The sequence below is a fragment of the Astatotilapia calliptera genome, chromosome 9 (genome assembly GCF_964374335.1).
Source record: "Astatotilapia calliptera chromosome 9, fAstCal68.1, whole genome shotgun sequence".
NCBI classification, from domain to species: Eukaryota; Metazoa; Chordata; class Actinopteri; order Cichliformes; family Cichlidae; genus Astatotilapia; species Astatotilapia calliptera.
The window spans coordinates 31,973,956-31,999,683 of NC_137430.1; the positions used below are offsets into that span (position 1 = coordinate 31,973,956).

General features: G+C 43.4%; 1 protein-coding gene across 2 annotated transcripts; it reads right to left on the reverse strand.

Moving 5' to 3' along the window:
• Positions 1–1,071: 1,071 nt before the first annotated feature.
• On the reverse strand, positions 1,072–25,216 carry LOC113029654 (uncharacterized). Of its 2 annotated transcripts, none has more exons than XM_080306227.1 (12): positions 25,168–25,216; positions 24,965–25,027; positions 24,574–24,642; positions 10,931–11,002; positions 9,060–9,125; positions 8,844–8,915; positions 8,630–8,701; positions 8,417–8,488; positions 8,189–8,260; positions 7,982–8,053; positions 5,562–5,627; positions 1,072–5,420 (listed from the first exon to the last, which is right to left on the reverse strand). In XM_080306227.1, exons 1-12 carry the CDS (start codon positions 25,187–25,189, stop codon positions 4,711–4,713), a joined length of 1,428 nt encoding a protein of 475 aa, XP_080162353.1. In that variant the 5' UTR covers positions 25,190–25,216; the 3' UTR covers positions 1,072–4,710. The 2 variants fall into 2 exon arrangements, with proteins under 2 accessions (XP_080162353.1, XP_080162352.1); XM_080306226.1 differs by having other exon boundaries at positions 8,844–8,939.
• Positions 25,217–25,728: the final 512 nt, after the last annotated feature.

The following is a 25,728-nucleotide window of genomic DNA, read 5'->3' on the forward strand; positions in this document are numbered from 1 at the left end:
GCAGTGGACACATGTGTGACTGCTGTGATTAAAGCATCTTTCTTTCAGCTTAACGAGTGAACCGTCAGCTCGTTCAAACACACATTAAAGTCCGTTTGGCTCGACACCACCGAACAGAGGCAGCAATATAACATAGCTAACATTAACAGTGCAGTGAATCCTGCTTGTGCCGTAATATTCAGGACTGCAAACCGAGCAGCATCACTGACTTTCAGCCTGTTGTGTTTGTGGATTTATGACTGACTTTAATTATCCATAAAATCATCAGATTCTCTGTAAGATTAAGCTCAGCTATTGAACGGCGTATATTTTAAAGTAAAGGCTTTAAAACCAAGTTAGTACAAACATCGCTAATGTCACATAACTTTGCCGACATGTGGCCAACAGTAATGTTTTGTTCTTTATTTGTTCATTATTAAACACTTGCACATGAATAAGTGACATAATATCCAGTACTTACTTTTAAAAGTTTACTCTTCAGCCGCCCTGCTTCAGTCTTTTTTTTTGGCAAAATTACCCACACCCACCGCTGCACTATGAAGTCTGGGATATGTTGGGCCACGAAGTCTACACTGACCCATCCTTAAAATTCAGGGAAAGGAAGGACGCATTTGAGGGCTGCATTTCGAGCAGCCTTTAAATTGGGACAGCCTTCGTTGCGTCACTGTAATCGGCCTTAAAATGCGGCCTTTAAGTCTGCAGACTCTGAATTGGGATACAGCCCCTGAATCCACAGAACCACCCTGCCCTTGCAGCTGCACCACAACAAGGTCATTAGAGGCCACAGGTTTTCAGAAAGAAAGAAGGGTGTTGCTCTTGGTTAACAAACATGACAGAAAGTTGGATAGTGGCATGGAAAAACCAGTAAGACGGCTCAGTTTCCACTGAAAATGTTTTCAATGATTCTTGTGTTGAAGCACAATAATGAAACACAAACATTAAATACTTTTACGAATTCCTTAAAGGAATGTTGTAGAACAAGAAAGGAAGAAGTTTAGTGAAAACAATTTAGTCATGTTGGTGTCAGATATGCTGTTTGCTGGAGAGTCAGGACCCAGTTACAAGGCTTCCTTAATAGTGACAGTGAATTTATTTACAGTGAAAAACAGTTCCCACAAAACGTGATTTCCACATCGGTGAACATCGGTGATTGTTCCAGTTGAAGGTGCGGTGATCCTTCCCAAACACACTCTTCCCACTAAACATTACAATATAATACAGTACAATTTTTATTTATATAGCACATTTAAAAACACGAAAGAACACCAAAGTTCACAGTAATATGGAGAGTCAACATAAGTCAATAACAGGGTACAAATCGGGCAGTAGCACAGACAGGATAGAGACACTAACAAACCAGAAGAGTTAGATAAATAAAAAATTGGCTAAGAAGACAAAAACAGCAGTAAAATTAATAATAAAATAATACATTCAATAAAAGATTTAAAAGTTTAAAATTTAAAAAGTTTAAAAGGGTATTAACTGATCGGGAAAGCCAAGTCAAATAGATATGCTTTCAATCTTGATTTAAAGGATTGGATAGAGTCCAAGGCTCGAATAGAAGCAGGGAGGCTATTCCAAAGGTTGGGTGCAGCTGAAGCAAAGGCACGATCGCCTCTGGTCTTCAGTCTGAACTTAGGTTGGGCCAGGAGTAATTGACCTGATGATCTCAATGCACGACAAGGAGTGTACAGATTGAGGAGGTCAGTGAGCTAGCTGTTCGCAATGTTATTCAGTTTTCCGACTACAGGGGGATCACACTCCTCAGCCTCCCTGGGAAAGTCTATGCCAGGGTGCTGGAAAGGAGAGTTCGTCTGCTAGTCGAACCTCGGATACAGGAGGAACAATGCGGTTTTCGTCCTGGTCGCGGAACACTGGACCAGCTCTTTATCCTCTCGAGGATACTTGAGGGTGCATGGGAGTTTGCCCAACCAGTCTACATGTGTTTTGTGGACTTGGAGAAGGCATTCGACCGTGTCCCTCGGGGTGTCCTGTGGGAGGTGTTGCGGGAGTATGGGGTGTCTGGCCCATTGCTACGGGCCATTCGATCCCTATACAACCGTTGCAAGAGCTTGGTTCGCATTGCCGGCAATAAGTCGGACTCGTTCCCGGTGGGTGATGGGCTCCGCCAGGGCTGCCCTTTGTCTCCGGTTCTGTTCATAATTTTTATGGACAGGATTTCTAGGCGCAGCCAAGTGGCGGAGGGCTTTCGCTTTGGTGGCCTCAGAATCTCATCTCTGATTTTTGCGGATGATGTGGTTCTGTTGGCTTCATCGGGTGAGGGCCTCCAGCTCGCACTGGAACGGTTCGCAGCCGAGTGTGAAGCAGCGGGAATGAGGATCAGCACCTCCAAATCTGAGGCCATGGTTCTCAGCCGGAAAAGGGTGGCGTGCCCACTCCGGGTCGGGGATGAGTTCCTGCCCCAAGTGGAGGAGTTCAAGTATCTCAGGGTCTTGTTCACGAGTGATGGGAGAAGGGAGCCGGAGATCGACTGACGGATTGGGGCTGCAGCTGCAGTAATGCGGACGCTGCACCGGTCCGTCGTGGTCAAGAGGGAGCTGAGTGTAAAAGTGAAGCTCTCAATTTACAGGTCGATCTACGTCCCTACCCTCACCTATGGCCACGAGCTGTGGGTAGTGACCGAAAGAACGAGATCGCGGATACAAGTGGCAGAAATGACCTTCCTCCGAAGGGTGGCTGGCCTCTCCCTTAGAGATAGGGTGAGAAGTTCGGCCATCCGGGAGGGGCTCAGAGTAGAGCAGCTGCTGCTCCACATCGAAAGGAGCCAGCTGAGGTGGTTCGGGCATCTGACAAGGATGCCCCCTGGGCGCCTCCTGGGTGAGGTGTTCCAGGCATGTCCCACCGGGAGGAGGCCCCGGGGCAGACCCAGGACACGCTGGAGAGATTATATCTCTCGGCTGGCCTGGGAACGCCTTGGTGTTCCCCCGGACAAGCTGGAGGAGGTGGCTGGGGAGGGGGAGGTCTGGGCCTCTTTGCTTAGGCTGCTGCCCCCGCGACCCGGCCTCGGATAAAGCGGATGAAGATTGATTGAAGAGATTGAAAGAGAAAGATTGAAGAGAATTTTCTGACAGCCAATCCTTAACCTCTCTCAGGCAATAGTACAGGACGTTCAATAATGCTGACAAATCATCAGTCAGTTGACAATAGATTTGAATGGCATCAAAGTAAAAGTGATAAGGAATATTGTATTTTTCAAATATGGAGCCCAAGTGTAGCATATACAAAGAGAATAATAAAGGGCCCAATACAGACCCCTGGGGCACACCACAACAGAGAGGGGCAACAGAGGAAGAGTATCCTCCCATCACAACAGAGAAGGATCTATCTGTGAGGTAAGAATTAAACCAGTTAAGGGCAGAACACTTGATGCCTACAACATGCTCTAGCCTCCTCAAGAGTATATTACAGTTTTTCTCAAATGTCAAAACACAAAAGCCAATCCTGTAACCCAAATGACCAGTAGTTTAAACACATTTACTAAATGTAGCCACCATATTCCAGTACCATAAACACATGTCACATGAAGACACAATTCACAAAACACAACCCTCTGTACTCACAAATCTAAACACATTTTTCCTTGCTAAAACACATGTTGCAAAACAACTCTGCTCATATTCTCAAATGAAAGCCCATGTGATGCAAAATGCTTGCCACAGTCACCAATCTTTGAACACAGGGAACACACCTGGCGTCATTCACTACACACAATGACTCAAAATTGAAGACACTTGTTGCTAATGCTGTACCCACATGTAAAAGCAAGTTCAGAGTGCACAGTATGCTGAAGGTTCCAAACAAACACAATGGATGAAGGCAGAGTCAGGGGAAGAGGAATTTGATGCAGAGGAGGGAGAAGAGCTGGCCCTGGAAGAAGAGGAGCAGGCCAATGAGGAAGAGGAGTTCAAATGAGAGGAGGAAGAGGAGCGACCAACGAGGGAGAGGAGGAGGCCAACATGGGAGAGGAGAAGGTCCAGGAGGGAGAGCAAGACAACCTCGCACCATCATTACGGACGAGATGCGAGCAACAGCTCAGCGACATGATGCTGCACAGTGATTGTGGTGTGTGTGTGGTGTGAATAACGTAAATAAAAAAACTTCACACCCTGTTCATGTTTTCAAGATTACTGTTGTGTGCAATAGATTCTGTTTTTGCATTGAGTTGTGTTACAGTAGTGTACGTACATGCAGGATTTTCTATAGATTTATACTCTTCATATGAAACTCACAAATCTAATCCTCTAAGCCTAATCCTCTGCAGAGATCTACGACGATCCGTTACTGTATAGTTTCTAAAAATATGCATTGGCAGTTATGAACCAAAGAACCTTCTCACAAATTGAGCATTGTGTTTTCAATTGTTTTGCTGTAGTGTGTAATGCTGTGTATAGTGTTTATAGTTTTGACAGCTTCGAGCTGCTCTTTTGGTGTGAAAGTTTGAGTTTTGCAGTGGGAAGGTGTGGTTGTGTTTATGTAGCTTTAGAAAAGGGTGTTGTGTTTAGACGTTGGGGAACATGGTGGAAACGTTTGTGAAATGTGTTTTAGCATTTGAGAAAAACTGTAATGATTACTGTTTTAAAACTCATTTTTAACTAATATTCATATAATTACTTTTAAAGAGGTCAAACCTAATCAGGGCAAATTAACACCACAGGTATTGGTCTACAGGTTTGCATCATCTAATATGTTTTATTCTCTTTTAAGACGGGAATGAAAACGTAGAATCTGCGCTACCAGTTGACACAGGAACTTGTATTCTTCACTCTCCCTGTCAGGTTGTTTCTGTTTCCTTTCTTCCACCTCTCTAAACGTGGCATTTGTGTAGTATGTGTCGCCACGTCCTGCCACCAGGTCATCAATCTTCTTCATCAGCTCCTCCACCTGCTGTCTGTCTTTGCTTCTGTTGTTGAAGACGTGGAACCTGTTTCCACAGCGTTGGATGACTTCTCTGAGCTCTGGTTTGGCTTCACGTACATACTGCTGTATGGTGATTTCCTGGTCTTCAAGATCATCTCCATGGGTGAACAGCACAATCATGTAATGTTGAGCTTTTGGACCAAACAGCTCCAGCAGGGCTTCCACAGAGTTTTTCTCCTCTGTGGTGAATCGACCGACTTGGAGCACCAGTAGAAAAACATGAGGCCCTGGACTGGAGACTTCAACACATCTCACAATTTCCTTTTCGATCATTTCTGCAGGTTTCCCAGTATCCAGGATCCCAGGTGTGTCTATGACATAAATTTTTCTCTCCTCCAACTGTGTTTCACCTGTTTCACAGGTTTTAGTCACTGACTCTGAACTGGGACGAGATTTGAAAAGTTTTTTTCCCAGGATGGTGTTTCCAACAGCACTCTTCCCCACACCAGTTTTTCCAATCATCACAATCCTCAAATCAGGACCTGAAACACAATTCACAGCTTCAGTTTAACAAATCTGAAAGTTTATGTCAACAGGCTTCATGTATTTCAGTGATTATGAGCACATATTGGCATCTTGCTTACAAAAACATTTATCAACAGAGCAGATTAAATATATTTTACCTGATTCAGCCACTCCGCCCTTCTCCTCATGATTTTCATTAATCATTGCAGTCTTCACAATAGACTCTGAAACGCAATTCAAAGCTTCAGTTTAACTTGTCTGAAAGGTGTCATCAAAAAGCTTAATGTTTGTTTTTTTTATGAGCACATATTAACACATGTAAACTGTCATTGTCCTGCGTCTGGGGACCCAATGTTAAGTATTATTGAAGTTATGAGTACTAGTTGATTTAGCTTTTTTTTTGTCATGTATTCATTTGTATTTCTAGCTCCCTTAGTCAGGATTTTGTGATTTCTAGTCTTTGGGTTTTGTTACTGTGCCTACCCTGTGTCCCTTGTGTTATGTCTAGTAGTGCTTGATTTTTGTATTTTCTGTTTTACTTTACAGTCCCGTGTCCTGTGTTAGAGTATTTTGTTTTGCGTTCTGCCTCTCTCTTGTGTGTGATTAGCCCCAGCTGTGTTTCCCTCCTGGCTCCCATACCCTCACTATCCTTTTTGTATTTGGTCCTTTGTCTTCCTTTACCTGTTGTCATTACGCCTTGAGGCAAATGTTGTTGTGATTTGGTGCTGTATAAATAAAATTTAATTGAACTAAATTGCATCTGCGTTTCCTCCAAGTCTCTTCCATGTTTCTCCTAGGTTTTTCCTGAGTTTCCAGGAATTTTCTAGTGTTAAAGTTTTGGTGAGTATTTGCTTAGTTTCCCCAGTTTAGTTTGAGATCTATGGCTTTTTTCCCCCTGTTTTGGGTCTTTGCCCTAATAAATGCCATGCCTTCAGTTTAAATTCAGATTTTATCTCCATTGTCTGCTTTTGGGTCCACATTCTCCTCACTCCCCACACAACACAACAGCCGTAATGGTCCCAGTTGATATGGATCTGTATGAGTGGCAGCAGGAAGCACTTTGATTACTGTAGGAAGAGCTGACTTGGAAGTCATGGCTCACACCTGACTGCGAGTGCATTTGTCGCAGGACTCGTCTAGCTCTGGGGGGTCCCCGAAGATGCCGTGCTCCTCCGCCCCACCAGCACCCAAGCTTCCACAACTTTGAGTGGTAATACTTTGCTTTCTCTAGCCTCAGCATTGCTGGTCTGCGCACTAAAGGCTCAGCTGCCTAGCGTCACTCTATGCATGGTGAAAAACCACCAGTGGTGAGTGAATTAGACTCTTTTCCTCATGCTCCTCCCAAGCTTACAAAAGTCAAGACACGTCAAAAACTTTAAAGACTATTTGTCATGCTGGAAAATGGACAAAGACTGGTGTGTTTTTTTTCTGAGCCTTCTCCTCTGCCTCTGTGTGTTCCTGTCCCCAGGCAGCTGTGGCCCAGCCTTCCCCTGCACCCGTACCAGTTCCCCAGGTGAGGGTAGCTCTGGCAGGGCTTTTCCTGCTTCCAGGGCAGCGGGGCTTTGGCCTTCCCCTGCACCTGTACCAGTGCCTCTGGTGAGGGTGGGTAGGGCTCAGCTGGTCCCTGCTCCAGTCCCCAGACTGGCTGAGGCTCCGCTTGTCCCTGCAACTGTTGCTTGGGTGGGAAAAGCAGACACCCTGCTGTTTGGTGTCTGTCCTGGCACCAAAGGATGTCGGCGGCTGTGGCCCAGCTTACTCCTGCACCTGTACCCATTCCTTGGGTGGGAGTGGCTGGCATCCGATCTGCCCCAGCACTACTGGTGGTCCCCAGGGTGAGGCGAGCCAAGACATCACCCTGTACCTACTCATCGGGTGGGAGTGGCTAGTGTTTGACAGATGTCTGCACCCATTTCTACCTCTGCTGGAGGTCAGGTAACACCGTGCAGCCACCTCCTTCGCCAGCTGAAGGTTCAAGAGTGTCAGTCCAGCTGCCCGCAGCTTCCATGCAACCAACCTGTCAGCTGGGGACTCTGGAGGGCCACCTGCTTTGCCAGAGGACTTTGTGCTTGCTAGTTGGTCCTGCCAAACCACGCTGTTGCCTACACCTGTGCCTCATGGCCTTTCACAAGAAGATTCTGAGTTCACTTCCACCATCTGTGTGTAGTTTGCATGTTCTCCCCATACTTCAGGTACTCCAACTTCCTCCCACAGTCCAACGACATTCAGTTAGTGGGGTTAGGTTATTGGTCATTTTAAATTGCCCACAGGTTTGAATGTGAGTGGAATGGTTGTGTGTCTCTATATGTTGGCCCTGTCTACCCTGCCTCTGTCACTATGGCAGCTGGGACAGGCTCCAGTGACTCTAAAAAGGATAAGCAGCAAAGAATGGATGGATGGTGTTTTCCCTGTTCTGTCTCCATCGTCTGCTTTTTGGGTCCACATTCTCTTCATTCATAAGTCTTATTGCTATCACCATGCCGTCTCCAGTGGCAGACAGTGTGGAGTGAGGAGAAAGAAGTGAGAAGAACTGAGTGTTAAGTGTGGAGAACATAAACACAAAACATTAAATATATTTTACCTGATTTAGATGAGGCCTCAGCACTCTTCACCTCAACAATTTCTTTAATTGTCACAGTCTTCACATCAGAATCTGAAATATAATTCACAGAGTCAGTTTAACTCGTCTGAAGGGTTTTAGAAATAAGGTTCATGTATTTCAGTGATTATGAGAATATATTCTGCATACAATAACAATTATGAACAGTGCAGATCAAATTTATTTTACGTGTTTTAAATGTAGCCCGAGCGCTATTCTTCTCATCAATGTCTTTATTCATCACAATCCTCAAAATAGACTCTGAAAAACAATTCACAGTTTCAGTTTAACATGACTAAAAGGTGTTATCAATTGAATTGAATGTGCTCATAGTCATGTATTTCAATGAATATGAGCATATAGTAACATTTTTGATATGGTAACAATTATAAAGAGTGCGCATGAAATATATTTTACCGGTTTTAAAAGTAGCCTCATCACTCTTCTCCTCATCAGTTTCTTTAACCATCACAATCCTCACAACAGACTCTGAAACACAATTTCTAGCTTCAGTTTAGCATGTATGAAAAGTTTAAGCAATAAGTTTCATGTTTTTCATTGATTATGAACACATATTGACATTTTGCATACAGTAACAATTATAAAGAGAGCAGATTAAATATATATTACCTGATTTAAATGTAGCCTCATCACTCTTCTTCTCATCACTTTCTTTAACCATCATAATCCTCACAATAGACTCTGAAACACAATTCCTAGCTTCAGTTTAACACGTATGATGAGGTAAAGCAATAAGTTTCATTTATTTCAGTGATGATGAACACATATTGACATTTTGCATACAAAAACAAATATAAACAGGAGTAGATTAAATATATATTACCTGATTTAAATGAAGCCTCAGCACTCTTCACCTCAACAATTTCTTTAATTATCACAGTCCTCACACCAGACTCTGAAACACAATTCCTACCTTCAGCTTAACACGTTTGAAGGTTTGAAGCAATAAGTTTCATTTATTTCAGTGATTATGAACACATATTGATATTTTGCATACAACAAAAAATATAAAGATTATATATATATATATATATATTACCTGATGTAGCCACAGCACATTTGACCTCAACAGTTACATTAACTGTCACAGTCCTCAAACCAGAATCTGAAACACAATTCACAGCTTCAGTTTAATGCATGTGAAAGGTTTTTTTATTTATAAGCTTCATGTGAATGAATATGAGCACATTTTAACCGTCACGATCTGCGGGGGCAGACCGTGTGTGGGAGGGGAAGTGGAGACTCTTCCCCTGATCACAGCTGACTAGAATGAAACATAATGACACGGGGAGTGTAAAACTAACCACATGAACACAGAACTAAAGACCCGTTTCAAAATAAAACAAGACCTAAAACACATGACAGACTAGAACAGGAACGAAACACAGAAACAAAGGAGACAGATGATAAAAATAAATAAATCACTAACCTAAACCTCCAATAAACCCTAAATAAGAATAACACACAAACTTATAATCACCACACCAAAATGATAACTTCAACTGTTTGCATACAGGGAGAACCGGTCAACCGAGGATGCGATCGCCATAGTGCTGCACACATTACTGGAGCACCTGGAACACAGGAACACCTATGCACGGCTCCTCTTTGTAGACTACAGCTCGGCTTTTAATACCATCCGGCCATATAAACTCCGTCCCAAACTCCACCAACTGGGACTTAACTCCTCTCTGTGCAACTGGATTGTGGACTTCCTCACTAATCGCAGACAGAGTGTCAGAGTGGGTAAGAACACCTCTTCCACCCTTGTGGTCAACACCGGTGCCCCTCAGGGGTGTGTCCTGAGCCCTCTGCTATACACTCTCTTCACCCATGACTGTATTTCCTCCTGCGCGTCCAATCTCATTGTTAAGTTTGCCGATGACACCACAGTGCTCGGACTTATATCCAACAACGATGAGACAAACTACAGGACAGAGGTGCAACAACTAGAGTCATGGTGCCACGACAATAACTTGGTCTAAAACACCAAAAAGACCAAGGAGATCATTGTAGATTTCCGGAGGAAGGGTCATAACAACCATCTGCCTCTCTTCATCGGCAGTGAGGCGGTGGAGAGGGTGAGCAGTTTTAAATTCTTGGGGGTAACTGTGACCGAGGACCTGTCCTGGGGCAACCATATCACCTCAGTTGCACGGAAAGCCCAACAGCGCCTCTACTACCTGAGGAGACTGCGGAGCGCACACATTCCCAGATCTCTGATGTTGAACTTCTACAACTGTGCCATCAGCAGCGTTCTGACGTATGGATTTCTAGTGTGGTTCCCCAGCTGCACCAAGGCCGATCAGCAAGCACTCCAGCGGGTGGTGAAAGAAGCTGGCAGAATTATTGGAACAAGTCTGCCAGAGATCAGTAATATCTTCCCCACTCGCTGTCTGAGGAGGGTGCACAGTATTCTGCGGGACCAACATCACCCTGCGCGCCACCTTTTCCACCTGCTGCCCTCAGGGAGAAGGTACAGGTCTATACAGGCCAGAACACCCAGACTGGCCAACAGCCTGTATCCACAGGCTGTGAGGCTCCTGAACTCTCTGCCCCCCTCTCACGGACAATAACCATATCCAACTTCTTAATAGCACTGAACTTACTTGTCAGGTTCTCATGTTTACTTGTCATGTTCTCATGTTGTTGCTAAGGATTGTCTTATTGCACTGGAGTCACACTGGGTTAAATATTTACACTTGGGTTTTAAGGGGTATTTATTATTTTCTTCATTATTTTATTTACGGGTTGTACGGAAGCCCCAAATGCAATTTCATTGTTCTTTGACAATGACAATAAATAAATAAATACAAATACAAATACAAATACAAAATTACAAAAAAGGACTCAGAACGCCAGCCTGTGACAATTAACACATGTAAACAGAGCATAATAAACATAATTTACCTGATTTAGATGTAGCCCCAGAAGTTTTCGCCTCATCAGTTTCTTTAACCATCGCAATCTTCACAATACACCCTGAACCACAAATCGCAGCTTCAGTTTAACACGTATGAAAGGTTTTCTGAATAGGTTTCAGTGTTGGGGATTAACAGAATACATTTACCACAGTAACGTATTTAAAATACAAAATATAAGTAACTGTAAAAGGTGGTATTTAGAATACAGTTACTTTGTTGAAATAAATGGATTACACGGCGGTCTTTTCCCGTTTCATATGTTAGGCTATGCCCTCTCTATTGTTGGTAATTCCACGCCATGTAAATATAATAATAACCACTGCAGCCAAAAAGAGTGCCTGACGAGCCCAGTTGTAAGCAGTGTAGGGACTAATGCGTTATTAAGTAACGCGTTACAGTAACTACGTTATTATTGTGGTAACGAGCACGGTAACTAGTTATTATGCAAAAATCAGGAACACGTTAATCGCTACTGGGATTTAGATAGGGTCGTTATTCATTACTTCGTGTGGTGGCTATCACGGAGCTTCCACAGATTCAGTAACATTAGCAAATAGTGGAGGCCAGCAGGTGGATGAGAGAAAGAGGACGCAGGAGGAGGAGAGACCCGAGGCGGCCGCCGGTTCAAGTGTCAGGTGAACTGAACTTCAGGTAAGAAGTTATGACCTGCAGTCTATCTGGGTCAGATACAGGGAGTGCAGAATTATTAGGCAAGTTGTATTTTTGAGGAATAATTTTATTATTGAACAACAACCATGTTCTCAATGAACCCAAAAAACTCATTAATATCAAAGCTGAATGTTTTTGGAAGTAGTTTTTAGTTTGTTTTTAGTTTTGGCTATTTTAGGGGGATATCTGTGTGTGCAGGTGACTATTACTGTGCATAATTATTAGGCAACTTAACAAAAAACAAATATATACTGTGATATTATTCTGTTATCATATGTTACCTTATATATGTAATCAAAATAGTTGAATTATGATACTGCCGTAGATCATCTTATACCCTTTAACATAGAGTGTGTGATCAGTATGTAGTCTTAGTTTGCAGTATACTTCTGACTTAAAAGAGTGTGAAAATCATTAGATCTATTGGATTGACCTGTATTACTAGACACTGTTGAATGTGTTACACTGTGTCTTGACATTTCATACTGCTGAATCATGAAGAGAATGTTGTGTGCAGAGGACCTTGTGCCGATAATAAGAGAGACAGACCACATTCCATACCCCCACCTTTCAGAAGAGCAGAAAGACAGGGAGCCGAGGTCATAACTTAGGCGCCGTAAAAGAGAAAGAATGTGAATATTTAGGCTTTTACAACTAGGTGGGGGCCACTAGAGACTATAAAAAGCTGAGCAACCCGTCACCATTTTGAGACTTGCTGTGACCCTCTTCAGGCATGTCTCCCCATCATGATGGCCCTTATGCTCTTAAGTGTTGAATGGTATGGAAATAAATGATTGTTGATTGAGCATAAATACACCGAGTATTGTCCTTCCTTCAGCCCAAAGATTCAAAGAATTGGGAGATTTCAACAATACCCATTTCAATTATTTATTTTTACCAGTGAAACCAATATAACATCTCCACATTCACAAATATACATTTCTGACATTCAAAAACAAAACAAAAACAAATCAGCGACCAATATAGCCACCTTTCTTTGCAAGGACACTCAAAAGCCTGCCATCCATGGATTCTGTCAGTGCTTTGATCTGTTCACCATCAACATTGCGTGCAGCAGCAACCACAGCCTCCCAGACACTGTTCAGAGAGGTGTACTGTTTTCCCTCCTTGTAAATCTCACATTTGATGATGGACCACAGGTTCTCAATGGGGTTCAGATCAGGTGAACAAGGAGGCCATGTCATTAGTTTTTCTTCTTTTATACCCTTTCTTGCCAGCCACGCTGTGGAGTACTTGGACGCGTGTGATGGAGCATTGTCCTGCATGAAAATCATGTTTTTCTTGAAGGATGCAGACTTCTTCCTGTACCACTGCTTGAAGAAGGTGTCTTCCAGAAACTGGCAGTAGGACTGGGAGTTGAGCTTGACTCCATCCTCAACCCGAAAAGGCCCCACAAGCTCATCTTTGATGATACCAGCCCAAACCAGTACTCCACCTCCACCTCGCTGGCGTCTGAGTCGGACTGGAGCTCTCTGCCCTTTACCAATCCAGCCACGGGCCCATCCATCTGGCCCATCAAGACTCACTCTCATTTCATCAGTCCATAAAACCTTAGAAAAACCAGTCTTGAGATATTTCTTGGCCCAGTCTTGACGTTTCAGCTTGTGTGTCTTGTTCAGTGGTGGTCGTCTTTCAGCCTTTCTTACCTTGGCCATGTCTCTGAGTATTGCACACCTTGTGCTTTTGGGCACTCCAGTGATGTTGCAGCTCTGAAATATGGCCAAACTGGTGGCAAGTGGCATCTTGGCAGCTGCACGCTTGACTTTTCCATGTTCATGGGCAGTTATTTGGTGCCTTGGTTTTTCCACACGCTTCTTGCGACCCTGTTGACTATTTTGAATGAAACGCTTGATTGTTCGATGATCACGCTTCAGAAGCTTTGCAATTTTGAGACTGCTGCATCCCTCTGCAAGATATCTCACTATTTTTGACTTTTCTGAGCCTGTCAAGACCTTCTTTTGACCCATTTTGCCAAAGGAAAGGACGTTGCCTAATAATTATGCACACCTGATATAGGGTGTTGATGTCATTAGACCACACCCCTTCTCATTACAGAGATGCACATCACCTAATATGCTTAATTGGTAGTAGGCTTTCGAGCCTATACAGCTTGGAGTAAGACAACATGCATGAAGAGGATGATGTGGACAAAATACTCATTTGCCTAATAATTCTGCACTCCATGTATAAACCAAGTTTTTGTTATGCTGACTTTTTCGTACTGGGTACTACCCAGCATGACGGAGTTTCTATACAGCTGGGTGGGTGCTATGATGTTATTGATGATGAACTTTATTTTGTTCATAAGGTTAGTTAGTAGAGTTGCCAACCATCCCCTGAAAAACGGAATTGTTTCGTATTCAGAGAAAATATTACATGTTTCGTATTGAGGTGAAAAGGAACAGTTTGTCCCGGACTTCAGCTACAATGAAAAAGACAGAAAGCTGGAGTTATTCTGTCTTTTCTGTCAGCTGCCTCTTCTTCTCCTATTCTATCCACTTCCCTCTCCTGTTTCTACTTCAATCGTCAAACTGATCAATGATCAGCTGATCAGCTATACTCTCTTGTTTATTTATCGCCCACTTTGCGCCAGAAAGAAGAAACCAGCGGATGTTACGTTAAACAACAGCAGCACGTTTAAGCTTGATCAGCTGATGTTTTCTGGAGTCACAGCTGTAAACCTGCTGGTCATGATATTGGTTTTGTTATCTGGTGAGAGGGAAACATGAAGATGAAACCAGGAGATGTCCTTACTGAATCATCAGAGCTGAACAGGTGATGGAGAAACAGGTTTACCCTTTAGGTGACATGAATGAGTTGAAGGGAAGTTATGAACTGTTTCTGAGAGACAAATAACACCAGGATCCTTTTCTAAGTAGCTGACAGCTGGTAACTGTGCAGGAGCGGGTCTAGCAAAGTGTTGCCAGGGGGCCAATTAGGGCATTAACAGGGAAAAGGGGGGCACAAAGAAATACTTTTCTTTTTTTTCTTTTTTTTTTGTATTTTCTGTCCCGTTTGGCTCTTTTGCCATCAGAATTGTTGTCTAAAGGCAAAGAAAGATGCCCAACGGATTTACTTTACCAAATTGACCATCCCAGCCTTGCCATAATGGTCCATTTGATTCGCCTTTTATTGTTTGTTTTATTTTCACTTACTGAACATGGGACAGACTTGACTGGGGGAAAGAAGGGGAGAAAGAAAGAGGGAAAGAGAAACAGCTGAGAAGAGGGACGGGGGAGAAGGGCAAAAAACAAAAACCAACAGAATGAGCAGAAAAAGAAAAAAAAGAAGAAAAAAAGAAAAAAAAATGCATATATCAATCACCTGGATCACCTGCTGAGAAAGAAAAAAGAAAACAAGCAGAAGAGAACAAGAGTAATAGAATAAACAACATCACAATGATATATGGGAATATGACAGTAAATACTAAATATTAAACATTATTGTGCAGCACATAAGATCAACAGAACACAGTGTGCTTTGAGGTAGGAGCCAAAAAGGGTGTAGTTTGTGGGTGTGATCACCCGTGTGTACACCTGTGAGCATGGACGCGCTTGTTTTTTGTTTTTTAAAAGGTTCCTTCATGTAATGATCTGCTAGAGGGTGTGGGGGGGCCACAGCCCCGTCCTCCAGGGCATGAAGCAGGTATGGAGGAGATCAAAACTCCAGACATCCAGAGGCCCCCAGAACACAAGAGACCAAGGAAGACCAACAGAGGGGCAGCCGCGCCACTGTCCCAGAAAGAGCTGAGGAGAGTCCCAGATGAGGGCTCACTCAGCAGCCGCGGAGCAGAAGCCAGGGGGAGTTGCAGTGACGCGCCCGTGAGCTCCGCCGGCAGCCAGCCGTGCCTGAGTGACCGAGCCCCAGGCCGAGAGGCCGGGGGCACCCCACCTCCGAAGTGGCCCGAGCAACCCCCAGGCTCCAGGCCCCGATAAGCGGCCGCCAAGGAGTGAGCCGGTGTGTACCTGGACGCCCATCCCCGGACACAAAGAACCACCAACGCACCGATGTCTGAGGGCGTCTGTCACTGGCAGGGGAAGTGGTGGTAGGGGGAGATAGGCCTCCAAACCTTGGAGGGCCTGAGATGTCCCCAGAGAGGTGGCGTCTGATGCCCAACCTGACATATAGACACAGACATACAGGCACACACATATACAAACATCCATTCCCACCCTCATGCTCTCATATACACTTACTCCACACTCAACCAACGTGGAGACAGACATAAAGAGACGCTGTACACACAATCATACTCCCCAAGCGTACTCTAAGCCCCGGGTCTAGGTACCCTTGCCCCTGGAGGGGGGGGAACTGCACCCAGACCCAGGTGGTGTTACCCTTTTCCCTGCGGTGGGGGGAGGCAGACCGCCCCAACTCCGCAGCAGCAGGGAGGCCCCACACTCCAGACCGCAGTCGAACGGCCAACTCCTCCTCCTAGCCCCCCCGCTCCAGCAGGTCGCAGAGAATGGGGGTGAGAGAAGACTCCAAACCTCCCTCCACCCGCTCATTGTAGTGTTGATGCATGTGTGTTCTAAGGTGCATTTAAAACCCAGGAGGGCATGGAGCTACCTGCCAGAGAGCAGCAGGTAAGCGCATGGTCCCTCCTGCTGGCCCTCAATGTCTACGTGTATTTAACATTGAGAGGTGGGCAATATACCTTTCTTTCTTATTCTCATTTCATGTTTAGCTTTCAAAAAATAATTATCTGAATTTTACACCAAACGACTGATAGATTGATGCATATATACCATCAAAACAGTGTACATCACTGTTACAACAGCGTTTGTTTTCATTCAAAGGCTTTATGATTTTTCCTATAATGATGGGCCGGTCTCTAGTCAAAATGCCCGGGACGATTTTTTTTGTCCCAGTCCAGCTCTGTATGCAGCTCATCTGCAGTCTGGTGTTAAGATGGCACCGGTGTGTATGGCTGGCCGTCTTCCTCCTCCCTCCTTTAGACTCCTTTTTCTCGACTTTTGCATAGTACTACTCATTCTTTTAACATCATGTTCATCTGGTGGCAACGCACTAATTACCTATGACCGGCAAATGCTTTTGGACCTTTGTTTCTCTCAATCTCATGAGTCGGATTCACGATGGACCTTGGGAGGTGCCAGCTTGATGTGCTCGGTCTCCTCCACCAGCGTATCCTGCCTGCCTTTACCCACCCTACGCAACAGGAAGCGGGGTAAACGGAGCGGCATTCGTGTCCGCCTTAAGGCTTATTTTCGAGCTCAGGCTATGGCTGATCCATATGCTACCATGGACCTTCTACCTACCTCTTCCTGCTCCCGGCACCGGCTTTCTGCTCGATCACTCAGCTGTCGGTGGATTTGCTTCGCCGGGCAGCAAGACTACCCCGCCCTCCCAGAGGTATGCCTACCTATTCGGACCTGGATGTCGTCTTCCACAGGTGGTGCGTGCCGCAACAATCTAAGTCATCTGCGCCGCGCTACGAGCAGAGACGCAACTATGATGCGGATGGCTCTATTGAATGTAAGGTCACTGGTGAACAAGACTTTTATTTTAAATGACTTCTTCCTCTCTTCAAATTCAAATTTTATTTGTCACGTACACAGTCATACACAGTACGATATGTAGTGAAATGCTTGGACAACTGCTCGTGACCTAAAGAAAACAAAAAAGGAAAAGGCTATGAATAAGAAAGGAAATAAATATGCAAAATTAAAAAGGGTAAATTTAACTAGGAAGGAATAAAATATAAATTAAGGTTAAAAATGAAATAACTGTACAACACAAATTATAATGAAGGGTAAATTTAACTGGGAGAATAAGATAAAATATATAAATTAAAGTTGAAAATAAAATAACTGTACAACAAAATACACAGTATAGAACTATATAAGAATGTATGAAGAAATATAAATAAATATATACACAATAACAGCAGCTGTACAAGTATTAACTGGAAATGAAGAATATAGTGACCAGTGTTGTGCAATCCACATTATGTCTTGTGCAGTGCAAATATGCTTAAAGTGATTTAAGTGATGAAGTGAAAACAATGTCCAGAATGTCCAGTGTGTGTAAGAACTGTATGTGTGGGTCAGTACTGTGTGGTGGTGTGATTGAGAGACCGTATCGCCTGCGGGAAGAAGCTCCTCCTCAGTCTCTCTGTGTTGGTCTTCAGGGAGCGGAATCGCTTTCCTGACCTCAACAGAGAGAACAGTCTGTTGTTGGGATGGCTGAGGTCCTTCACGATCTTCCTGGCCTTGGTCCAGCACCGCCTGCTGTAGATTGAGTGCAGGTCAGGGAGCTCGGAGCGGATGGTGCGCTCAGCTGACCGCACAACCCTCTGTAGAGCTCGTCTGTCCTGCATGGTGCTGTTCCCGAACCAGGTTAAGATGTTTCCCGTCAGGATGCTCTCTATGGTGCAGGAGTAAAAGTTCCTGAGCACCTTGGAGGGCAGTTGGAAGTCTCTCAAGCGTCTGAGGTGGTAGAGACGCTGACGGGCCTTTTTCACCACGGTGTTGATGTGACAGGACCATGACAGGTCCTGCATGATGTGAACTCCGAGGTATTTGAAGCTGTCCACTCTCTCCACTGGGCACTCATTGATGACGGGGGTCTGGTAGTTCCTCTCCTGCTTAGTGCTGAAGTCCACTATCAGCTCCTTTGTCTTACTGACAGCTCCTTTGTCTTCTGACTGGTCCTGCTGCTTTCCTGGTGTTCACTCTTTTGAAGGCTCTCCTTACTTCATGCTCGGAGATGACGAAGATACTGCCAGCACGATGCTGGCAATATCTTCCTGTCTGCAGCCGTTAGCGCCGCTAGCACTAGCATTGTTGGAGTCCTTAGCTGCAGCCTCGAAGCGAGCATAGAAAGTGTTCAGCTCGTCTGCCAGAGTCACGGCCGCGTTCGTCATACCGGTTGTTGGTGCTTTATAGTCCGTTATTGTCCTTAGTCCCCGCCACAGGCTCCTAAAGTCACTCTGTTGGAGTTGTGACTCTAGTTTCCTCCCGTAGCACTGCTTCGCCTCTTTCACCGCCCTCCGCACGTTATATGACGCGGCTTTGAGCCTTTTGTCAAATCACATGCCAAAAATTTGGGGGTTATACTTGACAGCAATTTCACCTTTGAAAAACAAATTAGCTCAGTTGTACAGCGGTCTTTCTTCAAACTGAGGCTTTTATCTAAGGTGAGATCATTTTTATCTTTTAAAAACTTTGAACGAGCGATTCATGCTTTTATTATATCCCAGCTGAACTATTGTAACTCCTTATATGCTGGAGTTAGCCAGACCTGCCTGGCAAGGCTGCAGTTGGTCCAGAATGCTGCAGCTCGTCTTCTGACACGTACTAAAAGATGTGAACACATTTCCCCGGTACTTGCCTCCCTTCATTGGCTCCCTGTCCGCTTCAGAATTAATTTTAAAATTTTATTGTTGACTTACAAAGCCCTGAATGGACAGGCTCCCGGGTATTTGTCTGACCTCTTGCAGACTTATACCCCCTTTAGATCTCTTAGATCAAGTGATCTTTTGCTTTTAGCTGTACCAAGGTCGAGGCTGGTTCATAGAGGTGATCGAGTATTTGCAGTCGTAGCGCCTAAGCTGTTGAATAATTTACCCCTACACATCAGACAGGCTCCTACTGTCAATCTTTTTAAATCTTATCTTAAAATGCATTTTTATTTACTGGCTTTTAATACAGCATGAGAGTTATTTGTTATTTGTTAATTCATAGTTGGTGTTTGCTTTTAATACTCTAAGTTGTTTTATTATGTATGTTGTATTCTTGTACAGCACTTTGGTCAACGCTCCTGTTGTAATTAAATGTGCTATATAAATAATTAAACTATTAAACTATTAACTTTGTACGGGTCCATGTCCCCCGTCGTGAGTCCCGTGTTGTAGGCAGCGGTGTGGGATCTCAGAGCGTCGCGGATGGTTTTATCCACCCACGGCTTCTGGTTGGGAAACGTTGTGATAGTCTTTGTCTCCACGGTATCATCCGCTAGTTTCCCGATGAATCCCACAACCGCTTCCATAAACACGTTGACATCATCATCGGAGCTGTTTCTGAACATGCCCCAGTCTGCGTCATCGAGTGCGTCCTGTAACGCGGCCACCGATTGATCCGTCCAGCGCGCGACCTTCCTCTGAACCGGAACTTCCTGTTTCAGCCTTTGTTTGTATTTTGGCATGAGGAAGATGGCGGCGTGATCAGATTTGCCAAACGGAGGGCGGGATTGTGCCTTGTAGCCGTCCTTGACCGTAGTGTAGCAGTGGTCCAGTGTCCTTTCACCTCTGGTGGGGCAGGTGATGTGTTGATAAAAGTTCGGCGCTGCGCGTTTGAGGTTGGCGCTATTAAAGTCCCCCGTCACAATAAGCGCAGCGTCCCGGTGTTGTGTCTGGTGCTGTGTGAGTGCCTCATGCAGCTCGCATAAGGCGGTGACCGTGTCCGCTTGTGGTGGAATATAAACGGCACTTATAATGACCGATGTAAATTCCCGAGGTAGATAAAAAGGACGACACATGATGGACAGTAGTTCCAGATTTGGTGTGCAGGAGCGTGTGAGAGGAACGGGGGCTTGACATCTTGTTTCTGCCAGAGACATGGATTCGCCCTGATGACTCCTTCTCCTTCTCGGAGCTTCTCCCCCCTGACTGCTCTTTCTTTAGCTCACCAAGGCTTACGGGTAGAGGTGGTGGCTTAGCCTCAGTTTTTAAAAATATACATAAAGCTCGGCAGCTGCCTTCTCCTACCTACGGTAGTTTTGAAGTTCAATTAGTGGAACTGGTCAATTCTTCTAAAACCTTGTGTGCCATGGTTTATCGACCGCCGAAATATAATAAATTTTTTATTCATTTTACTGATCTGTTAGGATCTATTTTTGTTGATTATGACTGTTTTCTTATTACTGGTGATTTTAACATTCATATTTGCTGTAAGGATGACCTCTTAGCCACAGACTTTCTTACCTTAACTGATTCTTTTAACCTTGTTCAGTGGGTTGATGGGCCAACCCACTTCAAAGGCCATACCCTCGATTTGGTTTTCTCATATGGCTTGGATATTAGTATTAAGCATGTTGATAATATTGGGATCTCTGAACACTTCCCAGTTATCTTTGACACTGATCTGTGTAAGATTGAACTGTTTCCTGAGAATCCCCGACGCCCTATGTGTATTATTAATTATGAATCTGTGACTAAATTTTCTGTGGCTTTTCTCAACTCTGCCTCTACTACTAGCTTTGACTGCTCCAAACATCATACAGTTGATGACATCACTAATTCTTTGCTATTCATGTGTTCTTCCATCCTTGATACTGTAGCACCGATCAAAATGAAATCTCCTAGAACTAAATCTCAACGTTGGTTTAATGATTCTACGCGTGCCCTGCGGCGTGTATGCCGCCAAGCTGAGAGGAAATGGAAGAAAGATAATCTCCAGGTATCCTTTGATACTTTGCGTTCTAGCCGCCTGGAGTTTCAAATTGCTGCTAAAAGCGGCCTTTTTCTCTGATATTATTGTGACCAATGGCCATAACGCTCGATTGCTATTTAAAATCTTTAATTCAGTAGTTAATCCCTGCCCTGATATGCCGATGGTCCCATCCTCAGCTCTCTGTGAACAATTTCTAAAATACTTTACTGATAAAATCCTATCTCTCAAATCCTCAATCCCCCTAGTGGTGAGCCCTGCTCTCACTGGAGAATGTGCTTCAACTTTTCATCAGTTTGAGCCAGTGTCATTCTGTACACTTAAGCAAATTGTCAAGCAACTGAAAATTACTAGTTCTGCATATGAACCCCTTCTGTCTCGCATTGTGAAGGATGGTTTTAATGTAATTGGGCCCAGTATTCTATTTTTAATGAACTCATCATTGTCTTCTGGCTATGTTCCCTCTGTTTTTAAACATGCTATAGTGCAACCTGTTCTTAAAAAAAGGTGTCTTGATCATTGTGATTTCGTTAATTATAGGCCGAAATCCAATTATATTCCTCTCCAAAATCCTAGAGAAGATAGTTCTCTCGCAACTCCAGGCTTACCTGGATGCACATGACATCTGTGATAAATTTCAATCTGGTTTTAAACCATGCCACAGCACTGAAACATCTTTGCTGAGAGTCCTTAATGATCTTCTCTTAATTACTGATTCAGGGCATTCTGCTGTATTAGTCTTATTGGATTTGTCCTCAGCCTTTGACATGGTTGACCATAATATTTTATTAACAAGGTTAGAATGCACTGTGGGCATTTGGGGTGAAGCCCTTAATTGGTTCAAATCATACCTTTCGAACAGGTCTTTCTCCGTTACCTTGGGTACTTATTCTTCCTCAACTGCATCCTTATGCTGTGGTGTGCCCCAAGGCTCTGTGCTTGGCCCTATGTTATTCTCATTAACCTGATGACATATGTGGTACTTTGTTACAGTTTTTCTCAAATGCTAAAACACATGTCACAAACGTTACCACCAGGTCCCCCAATGTCCAAACACAACACCCTTCTCTAAAGCTACATAAACACAACCACACCTTCCCACTGCAAAACTCAAACTCCCACACCAAGAGAGCAGCTCGAAGCTGTCAAAACTGTAAACACTATACACAGCATTACACACTACAGCAAAACAATTGAAAACACAATGCTCAATTTGTGAGAAGGTTCTTTGGTTCATAACTGCCAATGCATATTTTTAGAAACTGTACAGTAACGGATCGTCATAGAACCCTGCAGAGGATTAGGCATTTAGATTTGTGAGTTTCACATGAGTAGAATAAATCTATAGAAAATCCTGCATGTACGTACACTACTGTAACACAACTCAATGCAAAAACAGAATCTATTGCACACAACAGTAATCTTGAAAACATGAACAGGGTGTGAAGTTTTTTTATTTACGTTATTCACACCACACACACACCACAATCACTGTGCAGCATCATGTCGCTGAGCTGTTGCTCGCATCTCGTCCGTAATGATGGTGCGAGGTTGTCTTGCTCTCCCTCCTGGACCTTCTCCTCTCCCATGTTGGCCTCCTCCTCTTCCTCGTTGGTCGCTCCTCTTCCTCCTCTCATTTGAACTCCTCTTCCTCATTGGCCTGCTCCTCTTCTTCCAGGGCCAGCTCTTCTCCCTCCTCTGCATCAAATTCCTCTTCCCCTGACTCTGCCTTCATCCATTGTGTTTGTTTGGAACCTTCAGCATACTGTGCACTCTGAACTTGCTTTTACATGTGGGTACAGCATTAGCAACAAGTGTCTTCAATTTTGAGTCATTGTGTGTAGTGAATGACGCCAGGTGTGTTCCCTGTGTTCAAAGATTGGTGACTGTGGCAAGCATTTTGCATCACATGGGCTTTCATTTGAGAATATGAGCAGAGTTGTTTTGCAACATGTGTTTTAGCAAGGAAAAATGTGTTTAGATTTATGAGTGCAGAGGGTTGTGTTTTGTGAATTGTGTCTTCATGTGACATGTGTTTATGGTACTGGAATATCAGAGCGTTCTCACTCCCGAGGCGTAACATGTCGACGTTTTGTCACGTCCCGCGGCGTTCCTGAGGAACGCGAAAGGAGACCTTCGGCATTCTTATGGCTCCCGCGGTAGTAGACGTTCCAGCCCTGTATTCCAGCCCTAAACCTAACCTTATCCCTAGCCCTGACCATAACCTTATTCCTGGCCTTAACCAGGACGTTAATGATGTTAAATAGCGTGTTTCTAAGTGATTTGAAGACAAAGAGCGAACATGTGTAGGTTCAGTCCAGACGGTTCTCATATTTCCACTTTTTCCGAGGTCGTCATTTAGGAACGTGGTGGGTAGCCGAAAACGTAATATGGTGACGATTTGTCACCTAGCGTAAAATGTTACGCTTTGGGAGTGAGAACGGGTTGGTAATATGGTGGCTACATTTAGTAAATGTGTTTAGACTACTGGTCATTTGGGTTACAGGATTGGCTTTTGTGTTTTAACATTTGAGAAAAACTGTAATAGTCTTTTATTTATTGTCTTAATTTTCCTGTTTTTATTGTAAAGCACTTTGGTGTACCACTGGTCTTTTAAATGTGCTATACAAATAAAGTTGTATTGTAAAAGTTGTATTGGTGTTGACTACATCTTCCTATTCGGAAGGCAGAATTTCCCAGTTTCTGAGTACAAATCGAAAGCACCACGACTGCATTTTTCGTGTTGGATGTAAAAAGCGCACATGACGCTGTGACGTAGGCTAGAATCATGGCGGCGGTCAACGACGGTCCAGGCGTGGGATTTCTCTCGTGGAAATATGCACATTTTGTCCTTACTATTGGTAGGTGGCACAGTGTAGTGTACTTGTGGCAAGTAAGCAAGCTAGAAGACTGGCAATCTTGCTGGGTATCCAGTTACGGAAGCAACAAATTAATAAGAGAATTCTGAGTAAAACCAAAGTTACTTTCCCTAGTAACTAGTTACTTTGAAAATAACGAGTAACTTGAAGTAACTGAGTTACTTTTGATAGAAGTAACTAATAATGGAACTAAGTCACTAATTTAAAGTAACTTACCCAACACTGGTTGTAAGTAAGCTATATATAAGTGCGGAATAGTTTTCTATATGAGATCGCTGCAAAAAGTGCAGCCTTACCCTAATGTCCACCTACTGTTACTCATTTTATATTAAGATTTAAAAAACTAGTTGCTATTGGTATGGCGAGTAACCATCAATAGAAGTAATAAATCACACAGGAAGAGTAGACTAATGTAGTTGTAAAAAAGCATGATAATACAGTATGTTAAGTAATCCAAAGTATTCAGAATACGTTACTCTCATTTAGTAACGTAACAGAATACGTTACAAAATACATTTTGGGGCATGTATTCTGTAATCTGTAGTGGAATACATTTTAAAAGTAACCTTCCCAACACTGCTAGGTTTCATATATTTAAATGAATATGAGCACATATTAACAGAAACAGAGCAGATTAAATATATTTTTACCTGATTTAGATGAGTCCTCAGCACTCTTCTCATCAGTTTTTCCAGTTATCACAGTTCTCACACCAGAAACTGAAACACAATTCACAGCTTCAGTTTAACAATTGGGCATTGTAACTTGTCTTTTTCTACTGCTAACCTGTTAATGTTATAGGTAAGGTGGCATGATAAGACTTGATAGTCTTCCTAATTTCTCCTGTAGTTCTTTTTTTAAAAAAAGCTGTATTATTGTTATTTTTGACTCTATTTGAGTGCAAAAAACAAACAAAAGAACATATCTGAAAAGTTTTATCAACAGGCTTCATGTAAATCAGTGATTATGTGTATGCATTTTATGTATTATATGTATTTTTCAAACAACAATTATAAACAGAGAAGATTTGATATATTTTACCTGATGTAGGTGATGCCTCAGCACTCTTCTCTTCATCAGTCATTACAATCTTCAAATCACAACCTAAAACATAATTCACAGCTTCAGTTTGACATGTCTGAAAGGTTTTATCAATAGGTTTCATGTATTTCAGTGATTATGCACACATATAGAAATTTTGCATAAAAAATAATTTTAAACAAAGAAAATAAATATATTTTTACCTGATGTAGATAAAGCCATCATTTGTATTCAGTGCTGTAACCACACAGGTGAGAGATATGAGTGTTCAAGCTTCTGATCAACACATTATTTGTAGCTTCACAGTTGACACGCCTTCAGGATTTGCATAACAGGTTTATATAATAGAGACAAAGACGAGCACACCTTGCAGACACCACACAACCTTTTGCTGAACAGGATTGAAAGACTTGCTGCTCTATCTGAACAGTTACACACTATATAGAACAACTTTATAGAATTATATTTGTTCGCAGACGTTAGCAGCTGTCAGCGAATAGTTATCAGCTATTTTGAAACAAAAAAATACACTTTTTATCTATAACAACAAATGAACTGTACAACAGAAAATGCAAGTGCTATTTATGGTCTCCTCACAACAATGATAAGAAAATTAAACTGGCCCAATATGGCATGTTTGTTAATACAGGGATACACATGTTAATGTGATCTCTGGTCTCCCACTCAGAGACACAGGTCTCCGAGTGTCCAGCATTCAGACGGCTACCTGAGGACACTCTTCATGTGAGAGAAAATCTGCTCAC

Coding starts and splice junctions, on each gene's coding strand:
- LOC113029654 (XM_080306226.1), bottom strand. CDS start 25,189: ATGATGGCTTTATCTACATCAG. Junction 9,126..10,930: donor TGGGGCTACATCTAAATCAG/GTAAATTATGTT, acceptor ATTGTGTTTCAG/ATTCTGGTTTGAGGACTGTG. Junction 5,628..7,981: donor TGAGGCCTCATCTAAATCAG/GTAAAATATATT, acceptor ATTGCGTTTCAG/AGTCTATTGTGAAGACTGCA.